Source organism: Mytilus californianus, unplaced genomic scaffold, assembly GCF_021869535.1.
Source record: "Mytilus californianus isolate M0D057914Y unplaced genomic scaffold, xbMytCali1.0.p SCAF_4, whole genome shotgun sequence".
NCBI lineage: Eukaryota > Metazoa > Mollusca > Bivalvia > Mytilida > Mytilidae > Mytilus > Mytilus californianus.
In genome coordinates, this window is record NW_026262690.1 from 84,675,541 (window position 1) to 84,692,041 (window position 16,501).

The window sequence follows — 16,501 nt, forward strand, 5'->3', positions numbered from 1 at the left end:
TTTTTACAACAAAAATTTATAGATTATTATCTTTGATAACTTTTGATTTTCATTGATAACAGAGGAATATAATTGATTTAATTTGTTTTGTTGTTTTTTTTTTTTTTTTTATATATATATATATAAAATGGGCAGATAAAGTTAACTCTAAATTGTGAATATTCATTTATATTTTATTTTCATGTATTTTTCAGAGGAGGGAAATTTAAGAATTTACCTGAGAGGACGACCAGTCAGTTTGTATGCTCCCTCAGATTTATCAGATTATTCAGTAGATAAAGAAGTGTCAACACCGGACCAGAAATTACAACTAGAATATGTGTATCCTTTTATTTGAAATCTCAACTGAATCTCATATCTCTTTTCCAAATGGTCCTTTTCACATTCTACAAATACCTGTTCATGAATTAAGTTTTAATAGAAAAGAAAGGAATATAGAATAACCATACATTGTCTCGAAAATATAAATTGTATTTGTACAAGGCTTAGAAACAGGTAGTAAACGAGGCTTTACCGAGCATTTCTATCCTGTTTTGAGCTGAGTACAAATAAAATTTATATTTCAGGACAATATATGGTTATTCTTTAAATACTGCAACTCCTACAACTGTTCCAAATGAAATATTTAGGGTAAAAACCATTTTTTAATATGGAGCAAACGACGTAAAATTTCCGCGATTTTGATGTCATAAATAAAACTCTTATGGAAACACATTGTCAACGTCGTAAACAAGGCGATATACGGTTAGTGACTGTATATCACAAATGATTATACAGTCAATGCAATTTGACTGCGCGAATAGCACAGCTGCAGTATATTAAAGGATATCCATCCATGACACAAAATCAGTACATGCACAGCAAAAAACACAAAAAGCGAAGGAACAGTGCTGTGAATGCTGTTCCTAATCTTAAAGTCATAGTGAGGCCTTCAACATGGAGCAAAAACTGCCATCTTCTTAACCCAATTTTTGTCGAGCCTTCGACTTTTGTCGAAAAAACGAGACATAGCGATCCTACATTCCGTCGGCGGCGTCCACAAATATTCACTCTGTGGTTAAAGTTTTTGAAATTTTAATAACTTTCTTAAACTATCCTGGATTTCTACCAAACTTGGACAGAAGCTTTTTTATGATCATAAGATAATATTCAAAAGTAAATTTTGTAAAAAAAAAATTCCATTTTTTCTGTATTTTACTTATAAATGGACTGTTTTTCTGCCAGGAAACATAACATTCACTCTGTGGTTAAAAGTTTTTGAAATTTTAATAACTTTCTTAAACTATCCTGGATTTCTACCAAACTTGGAAAGAAGCTTGTTTATGATCATAAGATAGTACCCAAAAGTAAATTTTGTAAAAAAAAAATTCCATTTTTTCCGTATTTTACTTATAAATGGACTTAGTTTTTCTGCCAGTTAACATTACATTCACTCTGTGGTTAAAGTTTTTCAAATTTAATAACTTTCTTAAACTTTCTTGGATTTGTACCAAACTTGGACAGAAGCTTGTTTATGATTAAAAGCTAGTATCTAGAAGGGAGTTCTGATAAAATTTTGTTCCATTTTTTCTGTATTTTACTTATGAATGGACTTAGTTTTTCTGCCAGTTAACATTACATTCACTCTGTGGTTAAAGTTTTTGAAAATTTTAATAACTTTCTTAAACTATCTTGGATTTGTACCAAACTTGGACACAAGCTTGTTTATGATTAAAAGCTAGTATCTAGAAGGAAATTTTATTAAAATTTTGTTCCATTTTTTCCGTATTTTACATATAAATGGATTTAGTTTTTCTTCCAGTTAACATTACATACAGTCTGCAGTTTAAGTTTTTAAAACATTTATTAGATTCATAAACTATCCTGGATTTTTACCAAACTTGGACAGAAGCTACTTACAATCAAAAGATAGTATAGAGAGGAATATTTTTATTAATTTTTTTCCTCATTTTTGTTGAGCCTGCGATTAACAGCAAAAGTAGGCGAGACACTGGGTTCCGCGGAACCCTTACAAATTTTTATGGTTGATCGATCAACATTTAGAACTGTTGTGACAGTATTTTATTTGTTGTAAGTAATAGGTCAATCCTTTTTTGTTTTTTTTCTGCTTTTGGTCACCTAATCTTAACTTAATTTTCTAGGGAACTATTAGGGAAGGGGAATTATCTCAACATTCTGTATGATCTATAATGAATATTAAATTTTAGACATAGAGACGTGAAAGAAATCTCAAACCATTACTATTGTTAAAAAAAGAATAACAGAGTTGGTTGATTGGTACCATACTACTGTCAAACGGACAACAGAGCATAATTATATCTGACAGAAACATGCATTTTGGCTTGAAACTTACCTGTAATAAAAGGTCTAGTCATATTATGATCAGAGCACAAATTAGCTCTCTATATTTCTCCAACATCATAACAATTTCTAAAAAACTTCTCATCAACCTTTTTTTTTGCAATACCTAGATAAAGTCCTGAAATCTTAAAACTAATGAATGTTTTGAGATTTGTTGATTGAATCTACCACTCATATCAAAGCACAAAGAATAGGACAGTAGGACAAATTATATATCAAATTGTCCAATTCAAACTAGCTCTGACAAGGATGTTGTTAAGAAAATTATCAAATGACCCAGAATGCCTCGTTGGCTGATTGGTCTAACTAGTTTATCTACTGTATCACTAACCTGTCAACACTGAGGTTCCAAACCTGCATTTGGCAGGTGCTTTGGACTCTAATTCTAACTGACAAGGATTACAAGTTTTATTGCTGATGGTTATGGTTCACTCCAGCTTCCTCCTCCAATAAAAACTGGCCACCAGGAAAAAGCAAATAGTACTGAAGAGGGGGGTGGGGGGCGTTATACACCAAAACGCAATCAATCTATCCAATGACCCAGTCTATCGGCTATTATGGCCACCACCATTGTGACGAAGTACATAGTATCATTAATTTATTCCTGAAAAAAACGTAACTCAAATATATGACACAACATGACCAGTTTAAACTAGATTTGAATCATCTAAAGATGTCTAGGTTCAAAAGCTATATCTTGATTAAGTGGCATGTTGTAATATTGTTTTACATTTCTTGCATTCTGAACCAGTTTTATGTGTAGATACAATGCAAGCGATATAAGCTTCAAATTATTTATGCATCTTAATTTGAAAAAAAAATTCCTTAACTGATATACAGTTTTGGATATAGAGGTAGAGATTGTAGGTCCAATCTGTACTACTTGAATGGAGAGGTCATTTACTTCTGTGCTGGTGTGGTGGTGCTCCACAATCCTGAAGAACAAACGCAGAGACATTATCTTGGACACACAGATGATGTTAAGTGGTAAGTTGACTTGTACAACTCCTTTTTAGAACCAAACAAGCATATATTGACCATAATAAATGAAGAAAAAAAAATTTTGTTACTGAATTTTATATCAGTTAAGTACACCATGCTTATAGCATCACAATCACTAAACATGTGGGGATGTAAAAATACCCTGCCACATCTAGTCCGTGTTTTTGTTAGTTGCTTTTCTGCTTTGTATCGATCTGATGAGTTAAGCCTTTTTCAACAGATTTTTATACGACTGCAAAAAATTTTGCAGTCGTATATTGGTATGACGTTGGCGTCGTCGTCGTCCGAAGACACATTGGTTTTTGCACTATAACTTTAGTTTAAGTAAATGGATCTCTATGAAATTTTACCATAAGGTTATATACCTCAAAAGGAAGGTTGGGATTGATTTTGGGGGTTATGGTTCAGGAATTAGGGGCCAAAAATAAGCATTTTCTAGATTCCAGACAATAACTTGTGGAACGGTGTATGGATCTCTCTGAAATTATACCACAAGTTTCCATACCACAAAGGGATGGTTAGGATTTGCTTTCGGGGGTTATGGCGCAAACCTTTTAGGAATTAGGGGCGAAAAAGGGGGGAAAACAAGGTTGTCCTGGTTAATGGACAAATACTTCAGTACAAAACATAATTTAAAGCAGTGTAAGGGAGATAAATCAAATACATCATTTGAATTACCTCCCTTACACTGCTTTTAAATTATGTATAAAGTAATGGTTAATGAACAATTAAAACAATTTAAAAACAGTGTAAGGGAGGTAATCCAAATACAACGTTTAGATTACTTCCCTTACACTGCTTTTAAATTATGTTTAAAGAAATGCATATTTATAAAGGAAGACCAGTAAAAATATCTGCAAATGTTGCATCTTTTTTTTTTTTACAAAAAAATCCATATGAAAGATTTGACACCATTTATAAAATATATTAAGTTAGCACTATGGTAAATTTAAATGGGTAATTATGGTTGCAAATTCCATTGGAAATTTGAATTGAGATTATGACCATATTTTGAGGGAAAGAATTTTTTGGGGAAAAAGGGGGGGGGGGGGCAATTTTTTCTCATTTCAGATTTCAGAAATTAAAAAGAATTATTCTTCAAATATTATTTTTTTTTCAAATTTCAAATATTGAAAAATTTCAAGAAGTAATCTTTAATTGCACAGTATGGCGCATTAGATTTGTAAAATCTTTGACCACATTTATTTATTTGTTATGCCGAATCTGATCGTTATTTAGATTTTTAATTTTGAGTCCAGTTTTCAAGTTGGTCTACATTAAGGTCCAAAGGGTCCAAAATTAAACTTAGTTTGCTGTTAACAAAAATTGAATATATGGGGTTCTTTGATATGCTGAATCTAAACATGTATTTAGATTTTTGATTTTGGGCCCAGTTTTCAAGTTGGTCCAGATTGGGGTCCAAAATTAAACTTTGTTTGATTTCAACAAAAATTTAATATATGGGGTTCTTTGATATGCTGAATCTAACCATGTATTTAGATTTTTTATTTGTGGTACCTGCTATCAAAAGGTTCATATTGAGGTCAAAAGGGTCCAAAATTAAACTTTGATTGATTTCATCAAAAATTGAATTATTGGGGTTCTTTGATAACCATTGATATGCCAAATCTAACCGTGTATTTAGATTTTTAATTTTGGGTCCCTTTTTATACGCCCGTCATATGGTGTACAAATGTCCGGTGTTCGTCCGTCTGTCTGTCCGTCTGTCTCTCCGGCGTAAACATGTCGCACCGTAACTTGAGAATGACTTATCCAAATTTCATGAAACTTAACATAGTTGTTTCTTATGATGGTCAAACGATCTGTATACTTTTTGGTGAAAATAAGATTAAAACTTTTTGAGTTACCTGACTTAGTAACTAAAACAGGTGTGTGTTTTTTTTCACATGTCGCGCCGTATCTCAAAAACAATTTATGATTATTGCTTAAAACTTTACACACTTCTTAGTTATATTAATCTTAAGATCTGTATACTTTTTGGTGATGATTCAAAATTTTATTTAAGAGATATTGAGTATTTTGTTAAAAAAGGGGGAGGGGATTTTCACAAGTCGGGCCGTATCTCAAAAACAGTTTATGATTATTGCTTAAAACTTTACACACTTCTTAGTTATATTAACCTTAAGATCTGTTTACTTTTTGGTGATGATTCAAAATTTTATTTTTGAGTTATTGAGTATTTTGTAAAAAAAGGGGGAGGGGTTTTTCACATGTCGTGCCGTATCTCAAAAACGATTTATGATTATTGCTTAAAATTTTACACACTTCTTAGTTATATTAATCTAAAGATCTGTATACTTTTTGGTTTTGATTCAAAATTTTATTTTTGAGATATTGATTTTTTTTTTAAAAGGGGGGTTTTCACATGTCGCGCCGTATCTCAAAAACGATTAATTATTATTGCTTAAAATTTTACACACTTCTTAGTTATATTAATCAAAAGATCTGTATACTTTTGGTTTTGATTCAAAATTTTATTTTAGAGATATTGAAACGATTTATGATTATTGCTTAAAATTTTACACACTTCTTAGTTATATTAATCTAAAGATCTGTATACTTTTTGGTTTTGATTCAAAATTTTATTTTAGAGATATTGAGTTTTTGTAAAAAAAAAGGGGGTTTTCGCATGTTATGCCGTATGTCAGAAACTATTTATGCTTATTGCATAAAAATTCAAACACAAGACGACGAGCGTATCATGCGCTCATGGCGCAGCTGTTTATTTAAATTGGTCTACATTAAGGTCCAAAGGGTCCAAAATTAAACTTAGTTTGATTTTAACAAAAATTGAATTCTTGGGGTTCTTTGATATGCTGAATCTAAACATGTGTTTAGATTTTTGATTATGGGCCCAGTTTTCAAGTTGGTCCAAGTTGGGGTCCAAAAATTGAATATATGGGGTTCTTTGATATGCTGAATCTAACCATGTATTTTGATTTTTGGGCCCCGTTATCAAATTGGTCCACATTGAGGTCAAAAAGGTCCAAAATTAAACTTTGTTTGATTTCATCAAAAATTGAATTCTTTGGATTCTTTGATATGCTGAATCTAACCATGTATTTAGATTTTGGATATTGGACCATAATAGGTAAATTAAAAAATTTTAAGTTCTTAGACCACAGTCATTCTGTGTCAGAAACCTATGCTTTGTCAAATATTTAATCACAATCCAAGTTCAGAGCTGTATCAAGCTTGAATGTTGTGTCCATACTTGCCCCAACTGTTCAGGGTTCGACCTCTGCGGTCGTATCAAGCTGCGCCCAGCGAAGCATTTTATTATAGTTTGTTCTTATGTTGTACTGTTAAACCACTGTCCCAGGTTAGGGGGAGGGTTTGGCACAACAGGAAACATGTTTAACCCCTCCACATTCTGTATGTTCCTGTCCCAAATCAGGAGCCTGTTATTCAGTGGTTGTAGTTTGTTGCTGCATATCATTTTTTTTTTTCGTTCATTGTTTTATACATAAATCAGGCTGTTAGTTTTCTTGTTTGAAATGTTTTACATTTGTCATTTCGGGGCCTTTTATAGCTGACTATGCAGTATGGGTTTTGCTCATTGTTGAAAGCCATACGTTGACCTATAGTTGTTAACTTATATGTCATTTGGTCTCTGGTGGAGAGTTGTCTCAATGGTAATCATACCACATCTTCTTATTTTTATATTGAAGGCAGATTTATGCTCAATTTACACAAATTATAACATTGATCACCATGAAAAGTAAATAGTGATAAAAAAACATAATGAAAAAACTTTATTTAGATAGTCATGGTTTACATCATAAATAGATACACAAAAATAGCTCTACTGAGCTTCCCATCAATAGTGGTCTCATATTTAGAAAAATTCATCATTTGCATTAAATTCTGTATTTGCAGTTGAAATCATTATTTTTTCCAAATGGAACAGTATTAGATTTGATATTACTGTGAATAAAAGCTATAGTGAGCAAGGATTCAGAATTTTTAATCTCACAATTTTGGTACATTTGAGATGACTTGAAAGTTGGGGTCTTTTTTTCGAACTGTTAAATTCACACGGAATCAACAAAGGCAATCTTATTACCAGAAAATCAAAAAATAAGTCTAAAATAGCAATTAAAAAAACCCAATCTCAATGAAATGGCTGAAAATATTTCTGTTAAAAAAAATTTGGTGACCTAAATCCCAATCTTCCATTTCGGTCAGTGACCTTTCAGATAAGGTCATGTCTGACAGTTGCTATTTTAATTTTAACATTTGCATTTTACTATCAAAATTACATACTGGCAAGACATATGTCTGTGTCAACAGTTTATATTTCAAAGTGATTTCTGGAAATTAAATATTTGCTCCAAACACTTGAACAAGTGAAAAAAAAAAAAAGTTTTTATTATATGTATGATATCAAGTGTCACTGTCTACCTGAATCTTCATGGGAAATACCCTGTTGTTTATGATGTATGGCTAGACAATATTGGTAAACCTGTACTTAGCAGTGCCATGCTCATGATGGGGCATACTTAAATTGAAAATGCTAATAATTATTCAAATAGATGGCAATTGGGGATTCAATTGGGAGGTTTACATTTCTTATTGCAATAAATGTATACGAGACCAGCAACATCTGACGGAAGTTTAAATATAAGGTTACCAAAGTAAATACCACGGCTATTAGGTTTCAATTTTACCCTCCTTCCCTTTTTCAAAAAAAAAAAGAAAAGAAAAAGAAATAACATCACAATGAAAAATCATGTACTGTAATTTAACAACAAAAACAAATAAGTAAAATTTTGTAAATACAAGGGAATGCCACTTTCATTAGAAGGTTAAATATGGAAAGTTTTTCATGAACTTTTCAACCACTTCATTGTATGTAAGGGCATGTATTTTTGCACTTGATTTTTCTCCTACCCATTCTCTGCTTCCAGTAAATGTTTTTCACTTGTTGCCAGTCGCAATGCTGTAAGGAAGTTCAATTCCAAGGTCTGTATAATGAACATCCTGGTATTAGTATCTATGACCAAAGCAGAGTTAAAGGGTACTTTAGTTATGTCACAGGGTTTGAAGGGAAAGTCTTTGGTATTTATGTCCGGATGACCTTTAAATACACCCTTCATTGAATCATCCCGTTCTATCACCACAATGCGGCCATCATTCTTTAGATCGATCACATATATTGTTCCTGTATGATCCGAAGTTATTTTGAATGGGCAAAGAAAGAAATTGTTATTAAAAGTTTCAATATGTGTTCCTTCAATATCTATGACAATCACTTGTCTAGGTCCAATGTAGGACCACATTGCGAACATCCAACTATTATTTTATCATCATGCGCAACATGAACACATTTTATATGGAATAACTACAAGAGTTGTTTCTAAGGTTGCCAAAAGTAAGTTATCGTTTGATGTTATGGCCATATCATAAACTTTGATATCCCCAAAAACTTGGTTTTTATACGCCCGTTTACGGGACATATTATGGTATACCGTTGTCTGTCCGTCTGTCCGTCCGTCGTCAACATGTTGGACATTAACTCAAAAATGCTTTAACCAATTTGCATAAAACTTTGGTGAATTGTTTATATCTATTGACGTGAGCTCCCTTTCGTTTTTTATAAATTTTAAATTTAACGTTTCTGAGTTATGGGGTTTTATTCATTAAAAAAGGGGGGATTTTCCAGTTTTCGGACAATAACTCAAGAATGCTTTCACCAACTTGCAAGAAATTGTGGTGAATTGTTTATATGTATTGACATGAGCTCCCTTTCGATTTTTATAAATTTTAGATTTTATATTTTCTAGTTACAGGGTTTTATTCATAAAAAAGGGGGATTTTCCAGTTATCTGACAAAAACTCAAAAATGCTTTCAGCAGTTCTTATGAAACTATGGTGAATTGTTTATATCTATTAAAGTAAGCTCCCTTTAGAATTTTATAAATTTTACATTTTACATTTCTGAGTTATGGGGTTTTATTCATTAAAAAAGGGGGGATTTTCCAGTTTTCGGACAATAACTCAAAAATGCTGTCAGCAATTCTCATGAAACTTTGGTGAATTGTTTATATCTATTGATGTAAGCTCCCTTTTGATTTTCATAAATTTCTAATATGACATTGAGAATAAATTGAACTTTATTTGTTTATAGTCTGACAACAGATTTACTAAGTATTGCGCAACAGCACAGTGTATTGCACAACAGCAAGAAATCTTTAATTGAATATAAATTCAATTCATATAACCAATTTCAAGTTCTTTGACTACATTTATTCAGAAACCTGTAATATGTCAAATATTTAATTACAATCCAAATTCAGACCTGTATCAAGCTTGAATATTGTGTCCATTTTTGCCCCAACTGTTCAGGGTTGGACCTCTGCGGGCATATCCAGCTGCGCTCAGCGAAGCAGTTTATTTAAACTAAGTTTCATCCCATTTGAAATTTTATATCTTTTTGGATTGTAAATCCCCTATCCAAAATGAACCGTCAGCTTTGCAAGCAAGTTCATCAGTTACAAAGTTAGTTATATACTGTTTTTTTTTAACTTGAAAGCTTCTTTTGAAGGCATTAGCTTACATTGTGTCCATTAGTTGTTTATTGTAAAGTGCCATGAACTATATTGATGTTCTTTGGAACATATGATGGGAGATGACGGAATGATGTTTTTATTGGGGTTATTATTGGATTTGGTGACTTTTTTAAGTATTCCACGGTCTCAAACAGGTCTTTTGCCTTGTAGGTGGTTAAGGTTTTGTTGTATTCTGTGTTTTTGGTTTCTAAATTTTGAATTTCCATTTTTCCACGATCTTCTTCATCTTTGATTGACGAATTGAAAATATTCCACTCTACCTCTAGACTGTGTAAGAGCGTTTTAGTATGTTTATCAATCAGATCTTTAAGCTCTTGATCTCGTTGACGAATCTTCATTGTTTCTCCGTTTAATTTGTTCTTTTCGTCAGATTTAAGAGCTTCTAGAGTTGACATACCTTTTGCAAGATTGATGACCTCTCTATCAAGATTATGATTCTCTTTCTCTAGTTTACCTACAGCATGAAGGTAACCGTCTTTTATATCAACTACTTCATGTTTAACTGTAGATTTTTTGGATAAGGTATTCCAAAAGGGATTGTTGTGATTTTTCTTAACACACTTTTTGCATACGACAGTTTCACATGTTTTACAGAACTGTTTACAGATTTTCTCAGAATGTTTTTTGCACTTTATATTCAAAAGATCTCTTTTGATTTCAAGTTCTTTTGTATCAGGTTTTCCTATATTCTCTAGAGCAATGATCTTATGTTTGTCTGATGATTTTACTTTTTGATGAAATTGATGACATTTAGTACACATATAAAAGTCACATGTCAAACACTTCCATTGAATTTTATTGTTATCTTCACACAATTCACACCTTTTTGCCGCTTGTAATGCAGATGCCATGATGATAGATTTTTTGTCACACCTTTCCCTTCTTGTAATTCATTGAAACTATTGAATCATCCTTGAGCAGTTATGTGATATATCTTATAAAAATCTGAATAAATATCCTTTACTGATGTGTAGCTTGAAATGATGGAAGATAACCAACTTTTGAATTATTATTAGTAATTTTAGTTCCACTTAACTCACCTTCCTGTTATATGTTATAAATTGTAAGTTTTCTTCTTGTTATTAGGCAAATATACCTCAGGTTGCAAACTATTTTTGAAATCTGAATAGAAATAAAAATTTTCATTTCTCAAGTGATAATTTGGGTGGAAAAACCTTCATTGTTTTCAGAAACAAATATACCTCAGGTTGCATCTGAATGAATATCTCAAGTGCATTTGGGTTGAAAGTCCTTCAGTTTTTCTCAACTTTCAACTTTTATTAACACTCTAGACAGTTTACACTGTAACAAGAGGCAGACAAATGATACAAATAATATTTTACAATGGTGTGAACAAGACAGAAAGAAATATATGCATTTTCAGTTACTTCCTAAAGCAATAGTACATTATACCTAGTTCTCTGTACACAAGTTACATAACACATTAATAGCACTGAAAATCATTCAGAACAATAATAATGGGATTTAAGATGCCAGTCAAATAATTGTAAGTGATGATAATATATTTATTATCATAGATATTAATGATTTTTTTGGTGAAAATTGACAAGTTGACTTGTACATTACATAAAGGCAGCAGACCTTTCATTTTATATTCTGAAGGGTTTATAATATAGTAATTTGGGATATATTTATATTATAAAATTGTTGTATACTCTTTTTTATGCCCCGCCGTAGCGATTGGGGCATTAAGTTTTACCCTTGTCCGTCTGTATGTACATCCCAAAATTGGTTTCCGTTCTCTAACTTGAGTTTGCCTCAACCAAATGTTATGAAACTTATACACAATGCTTATTACCACAAAACACAGATCAAGTTTGAATTTTTGTGGCGTCACTTTAACCGTTCTAGAGTTATGCCCCTTTATAAATGGAAAAACTGCAAAATTTTTATTTTCTTCTAAATATCAAGTAATTTTTAAAATTGGGGTTATCTTCCTTTGTCCATGATTATAGTTGAATCAACTACAATCAATGCTTTATACAATGCAATGTTTAATTTTGACTTCCACTGATAAAACACAGATCAAGTTGAATTTGGGTAGTGTCACTTTAACCATTATTGAGTTATGCCCTTTTATAAATCAAAAGATGGCAAAATTTTTAGTTTCCATTCTGTAACTTAAGTTTGCCCCAACTAAACATTTTAAAAGAGGGACGAAAGATACCAGAGGGACAGTCAAACTCATAGATCGAAAACAAACTGACAAAGCCATGGCCAAAAATAAAATGACAGACAAATAATAGTACAGATGACACAACATAGAAAACCAAAGACTAAGCAACACGAACCCCACCAAAAACTGGGGGTGATCTCAGGTGCTCTGGAAGGGTAAGCAGATCCTGCTCCACATGTGGCACCCGTCGTGTTGCTTATGTTATTACAAATCCGGTAAATAGTCTTAATTCGGTAAGTCACATTTGTGAAAAGGGAGGGTATTGTAGTTACAACATAAGGAACATATCCGATATCATCTGTGAAACAGTTATTCCATAACGGTCAACCGACTCGTGATGGTGTCTGTAAAATTTACGAAGGGATGACTTCAACTTCACCATTTGGAACTCTTGGTTTAATAGCTTCCTTGTGAGCAGCAATCCTCTATCAAGGAAATCATGATAGGAAACACAAGCCCGGGAATATCGTATCAATTGGGAGATATATACTCTGTATGCAGGCGCTGCTGGAATGTTGCTACATAGAAATGGAAAGTTCACAATTGGGAAGCTGAAATCATCTCTTTTGTCGTAAAGTTTTGTTTTCAACCAACCCTCATTGTCAATTTCTAGATGTAAGTCAAGATATGAGGCAGACTTAACTGTATCTGTAGTATCCTTTATCTCTAGTTCGATGGGATAGATTCGTTCAACATAGTCACTAAATTTTGTATTATTTAGTGAGAGAACATCATCTATATAGCGGAACGTAGAGTTAAAGGATATTGCTAACTTCTTATCTTTCTTCCTAAGAAGTTCCTGTATGAAGTCAGCCTCATAATAATAAAGAAACAAGTCGGCAAGAAGAGGGGCACAATTGGTTCCCATTGGAATTCCGACAGTCTGTTGAAAAACATGTCCTCCAAACGTAACAAATATGTTATCAATCAAGAAATCAAGCATCTTGATAATGTCAGTTTCAGTGAATTTTTTGTTTGAATCAGAGTGATTCGATTTATCCCTCCCCAAGACAAGATACTTGTATCTACGTTCGCCATTCTTTTTAATGAAACAAAGTAATACCAACTATTTCAATTTGTCTTTTAGTTTGGAATGTGGAATAACCTATACACAATATTCATTACCACAAAACTAAGATCAAGTACAAATTTTTTGTTTCCGTTTTCTAACTTTAGTTTGCCTAAACCAAATGTTATGAAACTTATACACAATGCTTATTACTACATAATACAGATTAAGTACGAAATTTGGTGGCGACACTTTTACTATTCTTGAGTTATGTCCCTTTATAAACATAAGAATTGCTGAATTTTTCGTTTCCGTTCTCTAACTTTAGTTTGTCTCAACCAAATGTTACAAAACTTATACACAACCGTTCTAAAGTTATGAGTGTTTACAAATAGAAAAATTACTGAATTTTTAGTTTCTGTTCTCGACTTAAGTTAGCCTCAACCAAATGTTATGAGACTTACACACAATGCTTATTACCACAAAACTCAGATCAAGTTCAAATTTGGGTAGCGTCACTTTTACCGTTCTTCAGTTATGTCCCTTTATAACTTTATATGATGTGCAAGCGGGGGCTTCATTTGTGTTTTTATACGACCGCAAAAAATTTTTTGTGGTCGTATATTGGTATGACGTTGGCATCGTCGTCGTCGTTGTCCGAAGACACATTGGTTTTCGCACTCTAACTTTAGTTTAAGTGAATGGATCTCTATGAAATTTTACCACAAGGTTCAATACCACAAAAGGAAGGTTGGGATTGATTTTGGGGGTTATGGTACCAACAGTAAAGGAATTAGGGGCCAAAAAGGGGTCAAAAATAAGCATTTTTGTAACTTCCAGACATAACTTGTGTGTTAGTGTATGGATCTCTCTGAAATTGTACCACAAGGTTCCATATCACAAAAGGAATGCTGGGATTGATTATGGGGGTAATTGCCTCAAAATTTTAGGAATTAGGGGCCAAAAAAGGGGCAAAAAACAAGCATTTTTCTAGTTTCATGACAATAACTTGTGTGTAAGTGTATGGATCTTTCTGAAATTGTACTACAAGGTTCCATATCACAAAGGGAAAGCTGGAATTGAGTTTGGGGTAATTGCCGAAACGTTTAAGAATTGGGGGCCAAAAAAGGGGCCAAAAAACACATTTTTCTAGTTTCCAGACAATAACTTGTGTTCAAGTGTATGGATCTCTCTGAAATTGTACTGCAAGGTACCATACCACAAAGGGAAGGCTGGGATTGATGATGGGGGTAATTGCCTCAATATTTTAGGAATTAGGGGCCAAAAAGGGGCAAAAAACAAGCATTTTTCTAGTTTCAGGACAATAACTTGTGTGTAAGTGTATGGATCTTTCTGAAATTGTACTACAAGGTTCCATATCACAAAGGGAAAGCTGGGTTTGAGTTTGGGGGTAATTGCCCGAAACGTTTAGGAATTTGGGGCCAAAAAGGGGCCAAAAAACACATTTTTCTAGTTTCCAGACAATAACTTGTGTTCAAGTGTATGGATCTCTCTGAAATTGTACTGCAAGGTACCATACCACAAAGGGAAGGCTGGGATTGAGTTTGGGGGTGATGAATCATAAGGGGGTTCAAAAAATTTGGGGGGGGATTTTTTTTTTTTTTCCTTTTTTTTCTTTTTTTCCTTTTTTTTTTCTTTTAAAATTTTCCATTTTAAGTTGGTTATTTCTGATTTATATTTAAAAGCAAATAATAATGATATGGTAGGAGATACACACCAAACAGGATGTGTAAATTATTATATAATAAGTATTGTGCAATAGCAAGAAATTTTCAATTGCACAGTATTGCACAATAGCAAGAAATCTTCAATTGCACAGTATTGCGCAATAGCAAGAAATCTTCAATTGCACAGTATTGCGCAATAGCAAGAAATATCCAATAGCACAATATTGCGCAATAGCAAGAAATTGTCAATTGTACAGTATTGCGCAATAGCAAGAAATATTTAATTGCACAGTATTGTGCAAAAGAAGATACTTCGCATAAATTGCTTATTTCTTGACCAATTTCAATGGGGTTTTATTCTTGAATTCTTGGTGTTCTTTAATATGCTGAATATAACCGTGTATTTAGTTTTTGGATTTTGGGCCCCGTTTTTAAATTGGTCCACATTGAGGTCCAAAGGGTCCAAAATTAAACTTTGTTTGATTTCATCAAAAATTGAATTATTGGGGTTCTTTGATATGCCGAATCTAACCGTGTATTTAGATTCTTAATTTTTGGTTCCGTTTTCAAATTGGTCTACATCAAGGTCCAAAGGGTCCAAAATTAAACTTAGTTTGATTTTACCGGTAACAAAAATTGAATTCTTAGGGTTCTTTGATATGCTGAATCTAAACATGTATTTAGATTTTTGATTATGGGCCCAGTTTTCAAGTTGGTCCAAATCGGGGTCCAAAATTAAACTTTGTTTGATTTCAACAAAAATTGAATATATGGGGTTCTTTGATATGCTGAATCTTACCATGTATTTAGATTTTTGATTTTTGGGCCCCGTTATCAACTTTGTCCACATTGAGGTCAAAAGGGTCCAAAATTAAACTTTGTTTGATTTCATCAAAAATTGAATTCTTGGGGTTCTTTGATATGCTGAATCTAACCGTGTATTTAGATTTTGGATATTGGACCATAATAGGTGAATGTCCAATTTAAAATTTTTTAGTTCTTATACCACATTCATTCTGTGTCAGAAACCTATGCTGTGTCAAATATTTAATCACAATCCAAATGCAAAGCTGTATCAAGCTTGAATGTTGTGTCCATACTTGCCCCAACTGTTCAGGGTTCGACCTCTGCGGTCGTATCAAGCTGCGCCCTGCGGAGCATTTTATTGAAGTTTAGAAGGAAAAAGAGAGATTTTTATTTACCGTCATTTCAAATTTTTATAGTGAGCAAGCCAGAAGAAGAATATATTTTTTTCCTGCCGGGTATTTAATTGTATGTCTCATAATGCTTTACATTTCCTTCTCTAAAGTTTTCATAACCAAATACTATCTATTATGTTCTTGAAAAGACCTTTTTTTATCTCTTTGGATTTTTCTTATGGGATATAAATAAAAAAAATTCTACTCGTGTAGAAATCTTAATTATTTATAAATTTTCCATAATTTTCCAGGATAAATTAACACCAGAACAAATGTATAAATTCCTTCATTTAGACATCTGTCCAATACTTATTGGCAGGAATCTTGTACAAAGTGTTTTTGGATAGTAAAAAATCAAAATAATAGTTATTAATGAACTGATTTATTTATTTATTGATACTGTAGTTTGATATCTTATCCAGTATTCCAGTTTCAATATTTTAAATAATTTT

The 16,501-nt window shown here is 32.5% G+C and overlaps 1 protein-coding gene across 8 annotated transcripts in view; it reads left to right on the top strand.

Moving 5' to 3' along the window:
* The window catches only part of LOC127738752 (echinoderm microtubule-associated protein-like 2), a 107,469-nt gene that overhangs the window by 32,020 nt on the left and 58,948 nt on the right, over positions 1–16,501 (top strand). For all 8 annotated transcript variants that reach the window (XM_052250102.1, XM_052250105.1, XM_052250101.1 and 5 more), the window contains 2 exons: positions 195–321; positions 3,202–3,348. In XM_052250102.1, the coding sequence (XP_052106062.1) occupies positions 195–321; positions 3,202–3,348 (274 nt within the window). The remainder of the gene's footprint in view (positions 1–194; positions 322–3,201; positions 3,349–16,501) is intronic.